The 20,744-nt window shown below is 45.0% G+C and overlaps 1 protein-coding gene across 1 annotated transcript; it reads right to left on the minus strand.

Moving 5' to 3' along the window:
* Positions 1-10,277: 10,277 nt before the first annotated feature.
* On the minus strand, positions 10,278-14,303 carry LOC140224614 (uncharacterized). Its single transcript, XM_072300622.1, has one exon. It carries the CDS (start codon positions 14,301-14,303, stop codon positions 10,278-10,280), a length of 4,026 nt encoding a protein of 1,341 aa, XP_072156723.1.
* Positions 14,304-20,744: the final 6,441 nt, after the last annotated feature.

A 20,744-nucleotide genomic window follows, 5' to 3' on the forward strand; every position in this document is an offset into this window, starting at 1 on the left:
TTTAACTCCGTCCAAATATCTTCCTTTCAAGTTTTCAGATAATTTTGCTCGCAATTTCACCTAAAGACTCTGTAAATTTAAAGGAAGAATATTCACAACTTCCTTCGAAAATAAACATTTTATCGGTGGAAATTTGGCAACTTTCAAATGTTAATACGGCGCTCTTCCTTAGCACGGTAGAGAACACGTTCTACCGCACAAATTGCAGGAAACTAACGAACACCCCATGCCCGGTTTTGCCAGATTCGCCCCACTGTGCGTCGCCGGAGCGTCCGCCAGCTTCGGCTCGGTTGAATCGTCGAGAACCGAGATAAGCGCGCGTCGCTGCGCTGTCCTTGACAGACAGAAAAAGGCGGGAAGCAGATCGGTGGCCGAAGTGCTAGACCACTCCCATTGCGGTGTTTCAAAATCTCCGCTGTTAGTTTCTTACTCCGAAGAGGAACAAGTCAATTTCATAGCTTGAAAATACAGAATATTTTACTTACATTGGAGAAGAAAAACCAAAATAGTTTTCAAGAAACTACGTTGACTAGTTCTCTAAGGGAAAAGTAAGGTATGAATAGAAGTCTACAACGTCGCAAACGTACATATGATTGTAGTCTCGTGCTTTAGCCATCGAGATAAGTTTACCCTTCCCATGGTAGATGTTGAGCGAATTCATTCCGAAATTAATGCCTCCTTTGTAGCATGAGCGTAGCTAGAGGGGTCCTGGGGGGGCCTGGCCCCCCAGAAATCTCGTGCCCCCCCATAAAAACGGGATCCTCCATTCCTCACCCCCCCCCGCTCTCTTCACCACGAGAGGTGGTCCCATGCCCCCCCCCCCCCCAGAGAAATTTCCTAGCTACGCCCCTGCTCTACAAGCTGATTATTGAATACATAGACAAACCTATAGACATTGAAAGCGAAGGAAAAATTGAGCGATCCTAAAATACATATTGGTTGAAACGACTGTTTGCCATGGTATAAGCTAAGGGGAAAATACTTGACGGACTATCTATAGAGTCCCCTCCCTCGTGCCAGTAGTTTTTCTATCACTGCTTTTCACTTTATCAATTGCTACCACCCGCTCCCACCAATAGGATCGCTCCATTTTCTATTTTTTTTTCTTCGTCTATGACTCCGCACTACTGGGCACTGGCAGATACTTTTTCCGTATGCCGGGGTTGCCAGGTCGTGCTAACAATTAAGAATTGATATTTTATTCGGCCATATTTCGTGGTTATCGTCTGGTCTATCTGAAAACCAAACGTCACTAACGTGCGTGCGTTGATTACGATATTAAAGCGTTGAGGCGTGCAGAAAGAGTCCCTCTTGGTTGCGGTAGTTTCAGAATCTCCACTGCCAATTTATGTTTTAGAGAGAAAATTAATGTGTGAATTTTCTGAAACGTTTAGAGTATTAAAACAAGCAGGAAGCTCCAACACATTCGCGTCGGAAAGCGGCTCTGGCGACGGTAGGTAGTTGTTACGCGTTTACGGTTTCCTTGGTAACCTTTGTTTGCTATCAGCTGATGTCGAGTAGTATGACTAGGAAGCTCCAACCACGGCATTCTTCGAAAAAAGCGCGAAAACTTATAGATTTGAATTTTCAAATTTTAAACGTAAAGTACATTTTTTCCAGTGCGAGATTAAAGCACAGACCCGTTTTGAATTATTGACAGTATCACCATGATTCCAAAAATACACTACACAACATAGCATTCGCTCACAGGAAAAAGATATCAATTAAAATAAAATCAGCCCCCCCTAAACAGCAGAAAATGGCGCCGATTCCCGTCAACCAACACGCGGTCTCTCCAATGTAACATGGTCCGTTGATACTCCCCAGCTGGGACCGTCCGGAATAGCAGCTCTAGTGCAAGCACCAGAGCCGCTAAAATTACAAAGAATATTTAGTCAACTTTTACATTGCTTTAATCATGGTGGATGAAGAGTTAGCAGAAGTTCTGAGACGTCACAACTGAGAAGTGCTCTTCCTGCATCCAGGCCATCAATAATTAACCCTCTATGGCATGCACGGAGAAAAAAACTTCGTGCATGGGATCTGAAGTTGAGGTCATATGGATCTCTAAAGTTTTCGGATCTCGCATCCGAAAACTTGAGGTCCAGCTGCCGAAGTTTGGGTCAGACATCTGAGGTACAGGTACATACCGGAGGGTTCTGGTCACACATCTGAAGTATCCGGTACATACCTAAGTACTTCAGATGTCTGACTCGAACTTTGGTAGTTGGACCTCAAGTTCATCCGAAAACTTCAGAGATCCGTATGGCCTCAACTTCGGGTCCCATGCACGAAGTTTTTATCTCCGCGTGGTATTGCGAATTCGCGACGGTATATTTTTGGGTTTTAAGAAATTGAATCTTTCCTTCGCGGCATGATTTTGCAAATTTTCATTAGTTTTTTCATTTTTTGAATACTTAATTTTCAAAAGTTTAACTCTCGAATGTTCAGACGGCCGGCGTTCTCTCTTAGCTCGGCAGGCGTGTTCGTTCCTCGGTCGAAGAGTTGCCTATCCGGTAGAATTGAAGGGAAAATTCAAGTAATCGATGCTAAAAACTAAAATTCAATTTTTCTTCAAATTTTTAGGGGAAATGAAAAATATGTTCGATAGATTTTCCACTTTCCAAGTCCATCTTTTTCAAACTTCACACTAGAGTTACCGCTAGTTTTGGTGACACAAAAGTGCAGTTACTTCCGTTGCAAAATTGATTCGCCAGGCGAGTAGGTAGCTCTATCAGGAAGGAGAAGACGAGATGCGTTATTTCGGCGCACGACAAAATCAATAGCAATTTGCGTGTTTACTTATCAAATTAGCCATGCTTATCGAACAAAAAGCGCATAGAGCACTCTGCCGATCGGCAGGGCAGCCGGTTCGAACCATTTTTCACGAGAATCCTCGTAAGGTATCCGGTAAAAACCCGTCGATCTCGCAACTCTGGCGACACGTACCCAGAGTTACTTAAACTCCGTCTCAATACAAACAATGTGCGACTGATAATTTTGAATATTTTGCGAGCAAATGTACACCCCTCCCTCCGTTGCACCCCCTTTTTCCTCCGTCACATTTTTCGTCTCGAGGCTGAGAAGCGGCGCGTCTCAACGGTATCGCATCCAACGTGTCATCTTTCTTCGGATCGGTTGTTGTTAAAACCGCGCATGCAATTTACCTAATGGACCCTACAGCACAGTCATTGTTGGGAAGCCGAGGGCTCGACACAAATGAAATTTGTTGCACTATAATATCGAATGATCTGTCCCGGTTATCATCAAATGAGCTGCACTGACGCTGCGACGCATTGACGAGGCGAGTTATTGCATCTTCGCTCGATTGCTCTCTCATCTGTTTCTGTTCCGCACGTATTTCGAACGGGCTCGTCGCAAAGGGCGAGGAAATTACCAACTCGCGTAGGGTGGCAGTCGTGGGGGCGCCATAATTTCTCAATTTGTTTTATCTATTTGATTTATCAGAGATTTCCATGTTTCTTCATCTTCTTTCTCAATCCTAATTCCTATTCTTCTCTTTCTTCTCTTCTCCTGGTTCTTCTCCCTCATTTTATCGTTCTTCTCCCTCCTCCATCTGTTTTTCTTACTCTCTGTCTGCCTCCTATTTGTCCTTTCTTTCTTCTCCTTACTTTTCATCTCCTTCCTCATCTTCTCTTCTTATTCTTTGCAGTTTTCATCCTCATCTCCTTCCTTCCCTTCTTTCTCCTCCTCTTTCCTTTCTTTCTCCTCCTCTTTCCTTTCTTTCTCCTTCTCTTTTTCTTCGTCTTCTTCTTTTTGTTTTTTCCCTCCCTCTTCTACTTCACCACCTTCCTCCTCCTAACCTTTTGCTTCCTCTTCTTTCTCTTCTTTTTCTTTTTCTACTTCTTCTCCTTCCTCTCATATTACTCATTTATCATCCCTCCATACATTGGAGTTATAGGGAAAGGGTGACGATTTACTCTCGCTACGAGTTAGATTTCACTCGTTTCTCTCATACTTTCTTCTGCCAGTTTCGCACGTATATTGAACTTATTCGGAGGAAATCCCTCGAACACATCTCGATGAATTGAGTGAATCGATTAATGGCACGCAAATGTGAAAATGGGTTAGCCTACCTTCCAACACCGCAGCCATTTCTCATAGTGGCAAAAATGTTTTTCCCCCATTTAAATTTATTATCGATCATCAATTATTGGACTAATTAAAAACTTAGGGACAACTGGAATACATTTTGCAATAAGGGACTACTCTGTCCGACTCATTTTAGAAACGAAATATGTGCCATTGGTTTCCGTATGTAGATAGGTGCTTTTATGAATAAGCCAGTAACTGTGGCTTTGTCATCGCAAAATTAAGTCTAATTTATTGCCACCATAACTTATTTCCCTCACGATGATTGTACCGATGTCCTGAAGAGTTGAACCACCCGCGCCCCCTGGACGTAAGGGACGGTGTAAAAGCCATAGTGGACGGAAAATGGTAAAAATAGACTTCTTTAGACACGACATGCAGATTTTTTAATACCGCGGCGTGCCGGGTTGCATACGCTCGAGAGAAACGCTGATCGCACATGTACCCTATCGCGAGCGCTTGTAAGCCGTGGGAAGACCTCAAATGTCGCCCTGAAAATCTAGCATATGCAACCCGGCCTACCGCGGAGTTGAAATAGTCGCATGTTGGGTTCGAACCTAACTTCGTGCATTCTTCCATTGTTGTTCGTGTTGTTTCCAGTTGGAAGAGCGTTCCGTCATCCAGGGCCGGATCTACGTTTCATGTAGGGGGGGTGCAAACCCAGATTTTGGCGCCCCCCACGCCGGGGGGTCTGGGGGGTATGGAATACCCCCCAGGAAGGCGGGGGGTTCGGGGGTCCCCCCCGGAAAATTTTTGAAAATTACAGCGTACCAGAAGGCCGTTTTCCGTAGTTTTTAGCGAAAAATTGATTTTTTTAAGTTTGATTTTTGAGGTCTCAAAGAGCGGTATACGCGCATGTAAAAATACTTGAAGTCGCATTCCTCAATACATTCTTTATGTGTGCTTTCTATAAAGCACTGACAGATACGTACTTACACTTCACATTTTATGAATGAATATTGGGTGTACCAAAGGGTAGGTTGAAGCTCCAGCGAATGAAGGAGGTAAGTATAAGTAACATTTTTGTGATTTTTAGAAAGACGATTTTAATGTTGAAAAGTTACGTGGGGTCTTGCAGCAAAAAAAAATTATTTAAAATGGTATTTTGAGATGAGATTTGTTCAAAATCACCGCTACAGGTATTTTGATTTTTCAGTAATCTCACTTACTCCCTTCATTCACTGGAAGCTTTTTCAACTGTGAAATTGTATCGTAGGGAAAGGCTTTTTTGAGGGTTAGTTGTTAAACAGAGTACAACAAAAACAAGAGAAAGAAAAGGATAAGTAGGTTTTAATCAATCCCATTAGTGGAACGTGCCAATAACATGTTTTAAAATTGTACTTTTCGTGCCTTCCCTGGTAAAAATTGGCAGTAGAATGTGTGTTCCAAAATACTATAGACCTAAAGCCGGCTGTAAGATTTCCAATAGCTTCTGTAGCCGGCTGTACAATTTCTTATAGCCTTTTATAGCCGATGGCGATTAAGCAACAGCCAGACGATAAAGTTTATGCTAAACGTTACTAAATACGGATACTATAGGACTTAGTTAGTTTTTGGACTACCGCTCTCTTTTTGTGCCGTAGTATCTTGATTTATTTTGCGAGGAAAGCTTCGTACTTTTGAAGGATGCCCGTCATTCTTAATATGTTGGAGAACCTTCAATTTCCTGTGATACTGGGCAATACCTCTGGTGTGAAATAGTTGCTTCAGAACGCCGTGGCACGCTGCGGCGCGGCGGGCGGGCAGAGAGCGCAAAACGCGCATTGGCGCCTACAAACCTAACAGGGATACCTCACGCATTGCGCAATGCGTGAAATATCCCTATTAGGTTTGTAGGCGCCAGTGCGTCGCCGCCGCTCCGCTTTGTGTTAGGCTCTAACATTTAATCTGGCGGAGTCAGCGTTTTTCAACTCATGATTTTGAAATGTTTGCACACTCTGTATGGACTATTCTCATTTTAATTGATGAAAAAAAAATATGTTTTAAAGGAAAATATCAGAAGCGTGGCGTGCTTTGCGATATAAGTAGAGGAAAAATGCCGGTTTAAGCGCACCCATCAGTGTTGCCAATGTTCCCTTTAAAAGCCTCGTCTATTTCCGTCCAACATTATGCTGGGATGAACCCCATGAGCCAACCCGTCTCCTCCCCCCCCTCCTCCCCCGCCCCTGATTCCTGCAGGCGCTGGACGAATAGGAGAGGGGATTTATGTTGTTTTCTTCTAAACAATGTTAATGGATGCGTTGTTTCAGTATTAATGTGATTATACTCGGGAAGAGCCCGGCAACGATACCGGAGTATTTCAACTATGAGATTCGATGCGTCGTTTCAAATTTTCACCTGTATTTTCTAGCCATGCCTTGATTTCGCCGTCCGGAGGAGCTTTCATGCCGGGTTTTCGATGTGTTTAACCTAAACGACGGTTGCATATCCGCCGTTTTTCAGGATTCCGGCTATTCCTCGCAGAGCGGCGCTTTACGGGTCCTTCCCGTGTATTAATGTGTCTTATGGAAGATGCATGCATACTTACCTCCGTTGGGATTTCTCACTCTCTGGCTGATTCGAGCGATTTACCTCCTCGTCCAAGTCCATATTTGAACCGTTCGTTCCTTTCTTCACGGCTGAAATCGGCCGAATGAAACTCACAACGCTTTCCGCGTCGCCGTCCCAAACTTGAGCCCGCTGAACTTCCACCTACAACAGGCCTCTCTCTGACGTCAGAATTTTTGGACGATGAGTCATTCAGCGCCCGCGCGCGGGAGTGACCGGAGGCTGCTACCGGGGGGCCCCGCGGTGGGTGCGCGGCCCGCCCCGACACGTGGACCATGATTCATCGCCCCCCCCCCCCCCCCGCAAGGTAAGCCTCTCCCCTCCCACCACCCCTCCCCTCCCCCCTCCCGCTCACCATTCCCACTATTGCGTCATCAAAACTTGAACCCGCTGAACTTCCACCTACAACGGGCCTCTCTCTCATACGTCCAAATTTTTGGCCTATGAGTCATCCAGCGCCCGCGCACGGGAGTGCCAGAAGGCTGCTACCGGAGGGCCCCGAGTTGGGTGCGCGGCCCGCCCCGACACGTGGACCATGATTCATCGCCCCCCCCCCCCACCCGCAAGGTAAGCCTCTCCCCTCCCACCTCCCCTCCCCTCCCCCCTCCCACTCACCACTTCCACTCCTCCACCCGCTCCCTCCATTCCCCTGCCCTCCCCTCCTCCTACACTTCCCCATCCCCCTTCCCTCCTCCTACACTTCCCCATCCCCTCCCCTCCTCTTCCTTTTCCCCTTCCCCCTCCCCTCCCCTCCTCTTTCCGCGTCGCCATCCCACACTGGAGCCGTTCTTGAGTTATCAAAACTTGAGCCCCTGAACTTCCACCTACAACGCGCCTCTTTCCTACGGGGGACACCTGGACGGTGATTCATCGAACGACCGCGCGGGAACGGCTGGAGGTACCCATGGGTGGTCTCCTAGGCGTAAACCAGGCTCGTGACCACGATGCTCTTGTGTATGGTTTTGCCTACTTTATGACGGAAGGAGAATTTAATTATGATTTCTTTGGGAGGCGTATTTGACCGGAAGCGGGGCTTCCACCCTTCCCTGTCCCCATAGTCCTGCTCTTCGGTCCTTTATCATCGTCCAGCAGGAACTCTTACTCCTGCTTGGGGAGGCGTATCCAACCATAAACGTGGCTCTGCTGCATCCCGTACCCCCATGCTCCTGCTCACCTTGGTCTTTATGGTCCTGCTTCCCGGTCTGCTGCGAGGGCTTCTCGTTGCCTACCGGCGGAACCCCCCCCCCCCCCCCCGATCGAATAAAATGGTGGTTGCGGTATTGGGGTCATCTCTGAAGCGAGGTCAGCTGACCAGGAACGCGGCCCATAACCACAGTATCCGTGTGTATGGTGTTGCCTACTCTACGACGGAAGGAAAATTTTACTTTTCGTTCTTGAAGAGGCGTTTCCGACCGGGAACGAAGTATTCCTCCTCCACGGTCCTGCTACCGCGGGAGCCTCCCGTCGTCGTCTAGAAGGAAATATTGTGCGTACTCGGGGAGGCGTATCCGACCGGAAACGTGGCTTTCCTCCTTCCCGGTCCCCTATGGTCCTGCTCCCCATACTCCACGATCCTGGTCCTGCTCCCCGGTATCCGCGGTCCTCTTCACCGGTCCCCGCGGTCCTCCTCACCGGTCCCCGCGGTCCTCTTCACCGGTCCCCGCGGTCCTGCTCCCCGGTCCCACGGTCCTGCTCCCCGTTCCTCAAGGTCCTGATCCTGCTCCCCGGTCCCCCACGGTCCCTCCGATCCTGCCTCCCGGTCCGTCCGATCCTGCTCCCCGTGCCCCACGGTCCTGTTCCATCGTATCCCGGGGTCCACCTCCCCCCATGGCCCCTACGGTCCTACTCCTTGGCCCCATGGTCCTACCACCCTGGTCTCTACGGTCCTGCTCCACCGGTTCCCACAGTCCTACTCGCCGTTCCCGCGGTCCTGGACCTGCTCCTCCAGTTTCCCACGGTCCTGCTTCCCGTTCCTCCAGGTCCTGATCCTGCTCCTCGTTCCCACGGTCCTGGTCCTGCTCTTCGGTCCCTCCGATCCTGCTCCCCGTACCCCACGGTCCTGTTCCATGGTATCCCGCGGTCCTGCTCCCCATGGTCTCTACGGTCCTGCTCCACCGGTCCCCACAGTCCTGCTCCCCGTTCCCGCGGTCCTGGTCCTGCTCCCCGTTCCCACAGTCCTGTTCCCTGGTATCCCGCGGTCCTGCTTCTCGGTCTCCACGGTCCTGGTCCTGCTCCCCTTGGTATGCACGGTCCTGCTGCTCCGTGGCTCTCTCGTCGCCGACCAGCGGGAACCCCGGTCAGAAAGATGATGGTTGCGGTATGTATCGAATTGGGGTCATCTCTGAAACAAGGTCAGCTGACGCGTCCGTTACTTGTTACGCATCGCACGGCCATCTTTATTTATCCCCCCCCCTCTCCTTCCCAGACCCCTTTTCGTAATGGTACAGACAATGGTAAAATGAATAAATCATCGTTAGAGGCGACATATCATTTATTCTATAGAAAGTACAGAGAGAATACGTTACAAAGCTTTGAGGAAGCACAGAGGAGCGATGTATTCTTAAGAATAACCTTAAAATTAGACAGAACAAAGAAATTTACATCCCGCAGGATCCATTGGATCTGTAACACACATTCAAACAAAATGGTGGAATATGATTTCAAAAGTAAAACATTTGTAGTCTCCAAAACAGTTTATTGTAATTCTCTTGCTTTATTAGATATGTTCAAAAGTTTTGTCACGTTCTGGACTGCACAACTCGGATGGTCATACATACATCCGATTTCAGGGTAGGTAGTTTCTTGCACAGCCTCCTCCACGTTGAACATTCCTGCAAGTTCATTGCAGTATTCGGCCAAGGTTTGAATTTCCACCACCTTGGGCTTGAACGGAAAAACAATTTCTTTGATTCGGTTGTCCTCGACGATCCATGTTGTGAATCTCCTCCCGATTTGAACGAATATATCCTCGAGAGTTTTGTTCGGAATACATCCATCGTCCCAGGCCAATGCGAGCTGGTAATTACTGACTCGTCTGACTTCGTTCCTGTCAGCAATGCTGAGTTGCTCGAAGCGGCACGGTGGTCTCAACATCCAGACGTTGTACAATTTTCCTTGGGAGCAAACAATGGAAATTTCCTTGATGACGTATCCCCACGACATGCGGAATCCTTGAACGTCGAGAAAGCAGGTCATGGCGGTTCAAGATTCAAACTTCTGTAAAAAAAAAAGAAAAAATAACGGAGCTAGGATTGTAAACTAGATTTGGCCGTGCGTCATTCGAAATCACCTATTCTCTAGGTTCCACTCTGTATCGATAAGTTTTATGATGCGGACCAACGAATACAATATCTAGCTGTTTTTGATTGATTTCTCTGAGTCCGTCATCCGTTACGGTGTCTGAATAGGACTTGGGCAGGTAAATTTTGCGTTGTGTTCCGTGGTAGTCGATGTAGGCCAGGATGGTCTCCCCGTATTCGGTGTTGATACGTATCATTTTCTCCAGAGGGAATCTTTCGCCCCTGTGCAGTTCGGACGGATGGATTGATCGGATCGGAACGTATAATACGTGATTATTTATCTGATCCATCTGAAACATTACAGAAATACAACAAAAATCAGACTTTTCGATGTCTCTTGGTGTCTCCTTCGTTCCTCCCCTCACTATCATCACTCTCACGTTTGAGATTCGCTCTTTTTTCTTCTCGGTACCAAGTCTTTCGCATTTCTAGAGATTTCCTTTCCAAAGCATCCAAGTTGGCTTTGAAATTCGTACGGGTTCGGGGATCGGAAGATTTTAAGACGACGGTGCCAAGTTTATCGTTTAGGTGGGCAGCGAAACTTTTGCGTGCTTCGAGTGCTATGTGGCCGTAGGGAAGAGTGACAACGTTACCTTGTAAAACGACTCTCTTATCGTCGAAGCTGGATAAGGCTTTCTTCTTGGTTTCTATGGTGTACATCTCGAGTTTCTTGCTTTGAATACGACGCATTTTACGCACGGTATCGACGTTCTGATATAAAGCTTTCGCGTAATCCAGTTCATCGATGGTCTTCTTCAAAACGGATCGTTGAACCCCTTTGGCTCTCTTGTCCAGTCCTATTCGGGATCGGTACATGTATATTTTAGCTCCTAGACCGTAGAAGACTATTACAGGAGAACCTTTGGACTCGTCCTTGAATGTACCCATTTTCTTATAATTTTTCGCAGAATAACATGGATGCTCCTTCGGATAATTCGATGTATCGTATAATTCGAGGTTTTCGAGCATATCCGCGTAAATATCTGGCGTAACGATGCGGTAGATGTAAGAATCGGTATCCATGTAACAAATATGAACGTTATCTCTCGGGTACCGCTTCAACATGACGTCATAGTGAAATTTGTACATATGCGTCTTGCTCAGGTCCAAAATCGAAAATCCCACGATGCCCGGACGATTAAATTTGACTTTTTTCCGATGCAAGTGCACAGCTGCTAGTTGTTCGTCGAATATCGTTCGATCAATGAATTCAGCTTTTGATACGTATCTGGAAAGTTGTTTGGCATTGGTAGCGAGAACTATTCTTTTGCGTTTCATCGGGTTCTCTAAAAATTTTCCGTAACAAGCATTGGAGCATAGCTTCAGGACTGACTGGTGAAATTCGTTGCCTTGTGCTTCCTGTCGAAGGCGAGCATTCAGATCGATGAATTCTCTCAAGTAAGGCCTCTGCTTGAATTTGAGGGCTCTATGAATGCGAGTGATCTCCAACCCGTGCTCCAACGCCTGCTTGAGAGCGACGTAGTGAATGACGTAATTGTTTTTTGGCTCCAAGGTGGTGAGTAACTTGACGTGTTTGGATCCGTGGCGAGGCGGTACTTTGTTTTCGCAACAGAAAGGCAAATCAGAGTGTAAGTGGTGGAGGTGCTCCGGATAGGAGAGATCAACCTCGAGTATCAGTCCGGTCTCGGCATCGTCCTCCATTTTCAGCACATCTATCTCTTTTAATTCGTCTTCGGGAACCCACTCGTAGGATCCGCAGGGCAAGGGTTGTCTCATCGTGTAGGCATACAAAGCTGTCACATCAAAATACATTAAATATGAATTCGGTAACGTTGGATCATAAGTCTCCGGTACCAACGGGTTGTTGGCCTCGGCGTGTCTCAGCATGCATTGAGATATGCCTCCTCTGATGTGATTTAAAATCATTAGAGTCATATCATGCTGTTCTTTCGTGAACAAATCGATGTGGACGTCGGTCATTTTTAAGAATGCGTCAAAGGCGAAGCTGGGGAGAGTCAAGTAATTGGCGCAATCTAGCTCGTAATGTTTCAATCCGAAGGACCGGAACTCCTCAAATATATCGGCGAGTAAACAAACATCGAGTTTCAAGTAAAGGTCTGAATAACTGCCCAAGTCCTTTACTCCGAAAATCCGCCACGTCTCGCAGAATCGATGGTAGTCTTCGTCGCTGATGCCCTCGTTTTTCAACTTGTTGAAGAAAGCTTCTTTAGGCGGAGGTTTCGTATCCTGCAGTTTACTTTCGTCCGTAACGTAATCGTAACAAAAGACAGCTTTACGTTTTACCATCTCCAACTGCTCAGGAGTTTCACATAGTTTCTCGGTCCGAACGAATGCTTCAGGTGGTAGTTCACTGACTAGTTTATCGAGAGAAGCTGCCAAGAACCTGTAACTATCCACAAATTTAATCGCAAAATTATCTTCCATCCTGATCATAAGGCTGATGTAGGTTTCCTCTGTACTGGGTATGATGGTAACTTTCAATTTTTGTCCGCTGACAGCTTTTGATACGAGCCGTCCATCGTAGTAGCTCCAGTTGTGGGAAATTACTATCATGGTTCTCGAGTGCTTCAGTTTCAAATTACACGGACCGCACAAAGCCATTCTGTAATTGGATAGGGCAGGATCCACATACTGATGATCATGATCGCGTACTTTGGGTATTGCGTTAGAAAACTGAACATGACACATTTCACAGCTAACGGCTGAATCGAAAGCTACTTGGGACTCCTGCGACATTCTGATGTCTTGTTCGATCTGCATTCTTCTTGAAATCCGTTGGGCCAACTCCAACATTGCATCCAAAAAGTGTTGATGAGCATTATCTCCTCGATACAAGACAGGTTTCTCAGTATTTATTTTGGGGTCAGGCGATACCACCATATAGGCATAGGACATGGGTGTATGATGCTGGTAAACTACAGAGTTTGTTCCTTTCTTCGGTTTTAAGTGATCTTCCGTAAGATCCGTTTCCATCCGCCGCAAGTAACACTCAAAATCACAGTAGACAACGTACTTATGTTTCAGGGTCTTGGCGTAATTTTCGAAATATAAAACGGGGTCCTCCGGATATTCTGGTAGGAAAGAATCCTTGCTGAGTTTTCTGCAAAGAATCTTGTGTTCTGCTAATTTTTCCTCCGAGTGGTAGAATGAAAAGCATTTCTTGCAGATAAATGCCTTATGCTCACAACTGGTCATTTGAGAACGAACAAGTGACTCGAAATTGGATATCCAACAGTAGTGTGATTTTCCACCTTTCGTATAGTACAGCAAATCGATATGGTCTTCTTTTTCCTCATCAGTCACCCTGAGCGGGTAAATGAGCGGCTTTTCAGTCTGGTTTTCAACATCCTTCATCTTTCCTTTTTTCTTCTTCTTCTTCTTCTCGGTTTCTTCGACAGCCTTGTCGCGAACAAAGTATGACGGATCATCCACATCCTCCTCGTCACAATCGCTCGCATTGTGATAAGCTGGAATGTAATCTTCTCCGAAACCTATTTCTTCAAATTTTGCATCCTCGCGAACATTATCATCGTCAGTTTCATCATCGTAACCGTCCAATCCGAATATTGATATTGAAACATTGTTGACTCGTTCGAATTTTGATATTTCTTTGAGGGGTGTAGGAAAGGAAACGCAAGAAAAGTCATATTTTTCCGAGTAGGGGGCGTACTTTGAAGCTCTATTCTTATTTCGTGTACTTGGAGGTAAATGTTTTCCTAAAACTGCATATTTGAAACACTGTAAATCATCGTTTTTCACATTTACCACATGTTTCGATGTTATTGGCAAGGGAATGTAGCTAGATCCGGCTCTCTGAAGGGCGTTAAATCTGTTGATTCGCAATTCGGTCCCGATGATTCGGATCAAGGTCCATCCTGATTCCTTCATATGAAATTCTGCGTTCTCGGCGAGGATTTTTTCCACCATCTGTTTCAGTTTCTTAGTCAAATTGCTGTGTCGAAAGAAATCAATATTTTTGGTCTTAAAAGACTTGATCTGGGTCTCAGCATCCTCAGGGGTTTGATCTTCGTCTTCGGCTTTTACATATTCCAAATAAACATTTATATTTACTTTGAGACTCTTCCTAATACGGAGGGTTTCGCGAATTTTAGTTATAATCATAGGTCTCATTTTATAATTTAAATAGTTTTCTAAATGAATATCAGTCTCATCTTGATTTTTTAAAAAGTATGTTTCGAGTCTACTCTGGAAAGCAGATTCCACCAACGTTATCGGTGCGTCGATACTGAATATCTTCTTCAGATGTGATGCACTCCGCTCATGATTGGTCTTGCCCTTCACGTACCACTGATCGCACACTTTGCATCGGACTGATCGAATGGCTGGTACCTTCTCCGACATTTTTCCCACAGTGGCAAGTTCATAAATCTAGAAACAACATGAAAGGATATTTCCTGAGTTAGACATAACTCAAGTTTTGGAATTCTAGTTTATTTTTAAGTGAATATTGAAATGACATGATTGAAAATTGGATTAAAGTCGGAATGGATTTAAATTGAGTAGAATTGTTTTGTATCAATTAGGAGTATGAGTTGTTGATTTGTACAGTTGATGATGGAATTCCTGGAAAAATGTAAGGGATATTTGGAAAAAATATACTTAGCATATGAACTCACCTGAAAGCGGAAGTAAGGAAGAAACCTTTATATTCACTGCACAGTGAGTCACTTGTTTCTGGTCAGAGTAAGAACCCAGAAGAGAAGAGAAGCTCGAAAGTGAACAAAACTTGAAGAGAGATTGTCGCTTTCGTCAGGTCAGTCAGGGATTTTATACTCGACTGGTTGGACAATGGTTGTTGTTTCCCCTGGAAGTCTCCCCCCTCTACTTCTCAAAATCTGACGTAATACACATCTGGCCTCGATGATAGGCTTATGAGGGGGTGAAATATGATAAGATTATGGTTCCGAAAAGCCATAAATAACGAAATTGGCAGAATTTATGGCTCATTTATGACGTCTGTTTAGTAATAAATTACTTTGAGAATGAACACGTGGCGAACAAAAATAGTTCTGAAATGTTGACTGAAACAAGTTCCTTCATGTCGTAAATCTTGTGTAGTTTGACAAGAACCAGAAGCCCTTTGACATGATGAGTCTCAAAAATGCCTATCTATGAGTCACCCTTGTGTGGGGAGGGGAGGAGGGGAGGGGAGGGGGGAGGGGAGGGGGAGGGGGAGGGGGGGAGGGAGTGGGAGTGGGGGGAGGGGAGAGGCTTACCTTGCGGGTGGGGGGGGGGGCGATGAATCATGGTCCACGTGTCGGGGCGGGCCGCGCACCCACCGCGGGGCCCCCCGGTAGCAGCCTCCGGTCACTCCCGCGCGCGGGCGCTGGATGACTCATAGGCCAAAAATTTGGACGTAAGAGAGAGGCCCGTTGTAGGTGGAAGTTCAGCGGGTTCAAGTTTTGATGACGCAATAGTGGGAGTGGTGAGCGGGAGGGGGGAGGGGAGGGAGCGGAGGAGGGGCGAGGCTTACCTGGCGGGGGGGGGGGGGCGCCGATGAATCATGGTCCACGTGTCGGGGCGGGCCGCGCACCCACCGCGGGGCCCCCCGGTAGCAGCCTCCGGTCACTCCCGCGCGCGGGCGCTGAATGACTCATCGTCCAAAAATTCTGACGTCAGAGAGAGGCCTGTTGTAGGTGGAAGTTCAGCGGGCTCAAGTTTGGGACGGCGACGCGCAAGGCGTTGTGAGTTTCATTCGGCCGATTTCTGCCGTGAAGAAAGGAACGAACGGTTCAAATATGGACTTGGACGAAGAGGTAAATCGCTCGAATCAGCCAGAGAGTGAGAAATCCCAACGGAGGTAAGTATGCATGCATCTTCCATAAGACACATTGATACACGGGAAGGACCTGTAAAGCGCCGCTCTGCGAGGAATAGCCGGAATCCTGAAAAACGGCGGATATGCAACCGTCGTTTAGGTTAAACACATCGAAAACCCGGCATGAAAGCTCCTCCGGACGGCGAAATCAAGGCATGGCTAGAAAATACAGGTGAAAATTTGAAACGACGCATCGAATCTCATAGTTGAAATACTCCGGTATCGTTGCCGGGCTCTTCCCGAGTATAATCACATTAATACTGAAACAACGCATCCATTAACATTGTTTAGAAGAAAACAACATAAATCTCCTCTCCTATTCGTCAAGCGCCTGCAGGAATCAGGGGCGGGGGAGGAGGGGGGAGGAGACGGGTTGGCTCATGGGGTTCATCCCAGCATAACGTTGGACGGAAATAGACGAGGCTTTTAAAGGGAACATTGGCAACACTGATGGGTGCGCTTAAACCGGCATTTTTCCTCTACTGATATATTGATTGATTCGCCATCCAAACCTATGAAAAAAGATCGATTATCAGGGCGTTCGCAGCGAACACCTTAGTAATCGATTCTTTACCATAGCCTCAAATGGCGATATATCGATAATCGATCCTTCACGCCACGCCACTGGAAAATATAATATGTATGTGTTTCGTAAATATAAAGGTACTTCCGTATCAAACTTAATGATTTCCAAAACACACGAATTTCTACACAATTTCTTATAGCCTTTTATAATCGATGGCGAAGAAGCAACAGCCAGGCGATAAAATGTAAAGCCCGTGATAGGAACTATAGCCCAACTGTATACTTTTTTATAGCCTCGTATTGCCCGGCTATATGATTTGCTCCGCTTTCTACAGCCAGCTATATAATTTTCAATAGCCTTCTCTAGTCGGCTATAAGAACTCCTATGGTATTTTGAAACGCAGCTCCTATCGCCAATTTTTACCAGGGTTTTTTTTTCTGAAAAAATGTTAATTAAGGAATCAAAATTAACCGTGTAGGCAACCACACTTTCGATTGACAGAATGGCCAGATTTGTCAATCTTTCCCGCGACATGGTCGACCGCAAATAATTTTTGATGAGCTTTAACTTACTAAAACTGCGTTCACAGCTAGCGGAGGTTGTCGGCAAAGTGCAGTACATACGCAAAGCGATCGCGACATTTGGGAACGTATCTTTCTGGTCATTTTTCGCAATTAAATTCAGAAGGTTAAGAGGGCTTAATTTTTGAAGATTGCCAGAGAGCTCTCTGGCTTGTACCCGAAAGACTTCTGTTTCCTCGACAAATTCATAGGGATCTACGTCCATCGCGTACTTCATGGCGAAATCTTTCGCATGCTTTTTAAATCGTCATCATTCAACTTATTCATCTCTTCGCCGTTTAAAAAGCCCTTTTCCCAAAAATAGATTCAATTTTCCCGTCAATCTTACACGAAAGAAATTCTAAAATTGTAAACGCTGGAATCTTGCAATAGGTTAGTTCTGCTGGTCACAGAATCATGCTCCTTAGAAGATATGAAAACTGACAAATTTCGCCCCTTTTTTCTATAATGTTATTCCTGTTTCGGAACCTACATCTTTTCTTCCTCTCCCTCCCTCCCCTTCTCTCTCTCACTCTCTCCAAAAAAAGTCATTGCCATTTTGGCGTCCCCCCCCTAAAGTAGCGCCTCGTCTTCTTTCATAGTTTAAGTTTACAGTCATCACTCATTGTTATTTTAATTTCGTTCATTCCTTAAATCTAGCGCCTTTTTCACCCCCGAGTTAGCCTCGTTAACCCATCGGAATTCATTTAACGATTCCGTGTGCATTAAAAATATTGGAATTTTCAATCCATACCTTTAATCTTGACGCCTTATGCTCAGTGCTGACTTTGACTTCAGCTTTCAGGTGCTCTTCAGAAGATATGAAAACTGACAAATTTCGTCCCTTTTTTCTCATGTTATTCCTGTTTCGAGCTTTGTGGCGATTAGGCGTGGTAAAGCGCCAAAGATCGCTATAAAAGCGACTCATATGTATGTATTCCTGTTTCGATGTTCGTAACCTCCCTCTCCTCTTCCCCCCTTCTCACCCTCCCTCCCTCTCACCTCCTTTCTAAAAAAAAGTCATTGCCATTTTGGCGCCCCCCCTGAAGTGGCGCCCGGGGCACGTGCACCCACTTGCCCCCCCCTAGATCCGGCCCTGCCATGATATCGACAACAAAGCTTAGATTTTACCGAAATTCTATCTATAAAGATTCTTAATTCATTCACCGGAAAACTGATAAAATAGTGCGCGTGACATGAATCAAATGCAAACTTGCAATTTGAATGTGGAATTCTAATAAAATACATTGAATCAGATGAAGGATTGAAATTCAGTGCCTTACTTCACAGTTTCCGTCATTAAAATGAAGCCCATTCTAGGTGGAAGAGTTTTAAATACACAGGCAGAAGCGGGAAACGTACATTTGAAGAAAAATTTAACAATCAAAATTATGGTCCACATCCAATCCTTACATATCCAATTTTTTACAGTTATTATTTTCAGAAAATGTGATTTTTTAATTTTTTTTTTTTTTCATGATGCATCTTGTTGCATTCAATTTTCCCTCATTTAAGAAGGTAGACAATATGCTCTCTCAAGAGTTTGTATAAGCGTATCAGAACCTTCGCTTTTGTTCAAACGTGTTACCAAAGCTTTTACCCTTCCTACTACGATAAACTAAGACCGCAGGAAAGCAGGAAAGAATGTACGTATGCTACAGAAATTTTACGCGCATTTTCGACCGTTCTGCTTCCTCCTCTTATCTCTCCTCATCCTTTTTTAAATCAATTTATCTCTCTTTTCATTACTCATTTCTTCTTCTTCTTTTCATCCTTCTTTTCTTCTGCTCCTTTATCCTCTTTCCATTCTTCTATCTTTTTTCTTATTCTGCCGTGTAATCTGCTCTCTCTTCTCCTTACCTTCCTGCACCCACGTTGATTTTTCCTCTGCAGATAGGTGATTTTATGATTGAGACAGAAATATTATAGCTCCATATTGTGAAGTGTAGTCCAATTGAAATCCCACAGCAATGAATGACCACATTTTATGTTTGTCTTTGCTCCTCACTCAAAGTTCTAGGAAAAATATGTTCCGAATTTTGATTTGTTCTTTCGTGTCTATGGCTCCAACAATTTGAATATTGAGACCGCCCATGCAGCGATATCTTGACAATGTTACGCACAGTTATGCCTATGGTGATTTTTATCATTAATGACGCGTGCACGGTAAGAAGGGGACTGGGATCCTCCGTCCGAAATTACGAGGAGGGGACTGGGGCACAATAGAAATTGAGCTCGACTCCGAAATTTACAATTTAAAAAAGTCGTAAATCTTGTCGGGCTGTTAGTGTTGCGGAATATGACAAGAATTGTCCGGTGCTTCATGGTTGGTTGGGTTACTACGTTTATTTACAGGTGTTTTAACGAAACGTAGGTCATTAACACCTCAGAAAATGAAGGCGGAGAGAATTATAAATGGGTAAACAAGGCTAAAAACATTAAAAAACACTAAACAGCAGGACGTTTCGAGCTGTTGCCAGCTCATTTTCAGCTGCAAAAACACAAAAAAAAACAAGTAAAAAATTGAGTGGCGACCTGACCCCAGCCATTATCACTTCAGGTCGCCACTCAATTTTTTACTTGTTTTTTTTTTGTGTTTTTGCAGCTGAAAATTAGCTGGTAACAGCTCGAAACGTCCTGCTGTTTAGTGTTTTTTTAATGTTTTAGCCTTGTTTACCCATTTTTAATTCTCTCCTTCTTCATTCGTATTCCGGGCTATGCTTTTGTGCTTTATCGTCACCTTAGAAAATTGAGATCAATAGAAATTTGCAACAAATAAAAGAGACAAGGAAAGCATAAATAAAATTTGGAATCTTTGTATTTGCGTGCTCAAGTGACACACACCAAATTGCGCAAATTTTAATTATCCACGATTTTTTCGGGCTGTAATTAACAATTCAAAAATAGGGTCTCCCAGTGCCCAGTATTGTCACTGTATTGGAGACAGCCCAAAATTGTAGCGTAGTCCATACAGCGCTCACAATTTTAGCCTTAGCATTTTCATACACAGTAGGATATGGCACTTTTATAAAACTTCTCTACATCCGCTAGAACGCGAGAGATACTAGTAAATAGTGCAGCACTCTTGCAGCGGTCTCTGTGAACTAACATGACCATCTAGTTGCGCCATAAGCCAGCAGAGCACACTAGCGTTCCAGGTCTAAGAGAGCTTCCGCTGAGCTTTCCCGCCAAGTTCGAATTCATGCTCCAAACTTAGAGAGGAAGTGTCGCGGATGGCTCTTGGTTTTATCGCATTTGCCCCGCCTCCAAATATGTCACTGTTCACGCTCTATGGATTGCTGAAAGCTCGATAAATTAAAAACTTTCAGGAAAAGGAAATAAGATTTTCGGGTCATTTACAAAAATATCATGTTTTTAAGCACAGTAACTTACTTCTTCACAAAGTCACCCAACAGATCTTTGAGTTATCTCTATGAAACGTTGAGTTATCTCGTCCCTCTGAAACTTTTCTATGGCTCAGATTTCACTCATGCTCCTTACCACCAGAGCTCAAATTCTGTACTTGTTTTGTCCAAGTGAAACATATTTCTGTGCATAAAAATCTTCAAAATTATGATAATGGCTGGGGAATTTCTTAGGAAAATTCCAGGAAATTCTCGTTAGAACAATTTGAGCATGTAGCATCTGCATCTCCCAGAAGCGGCATCTTTTTACAGATAAACTTGTTGCTTCGTTGAGCAGGATCAGCAGTATCATCCTACGAATGGGCCTGTTGCAAACTTTTGCTAGAGCAAAAATAAGAGTTGTTTCTTGTAGATAATGCCTCAAAAACCACGATCAGCGCATCAGCAAAGTCTGAAATGCACTCATAACTTCACAATCTGCGTAAGAAATTTGCGTTTTTTTAAGCTTCCCGC

This window comes from Bemisia tabaci, chromosome 1 (genome assembly GCF_918797505.1).
Source record: "Bemisia tabaci chromosome 1, PGI_BMITA_v3".
Taxonomy (NCBI): domain Eukaryota; kingdom Metazoa; phylum Arthropoda; class Insecta; order Hemiptera; family Aleyrodidae; genus Bemisia; species Bemisia tabaci.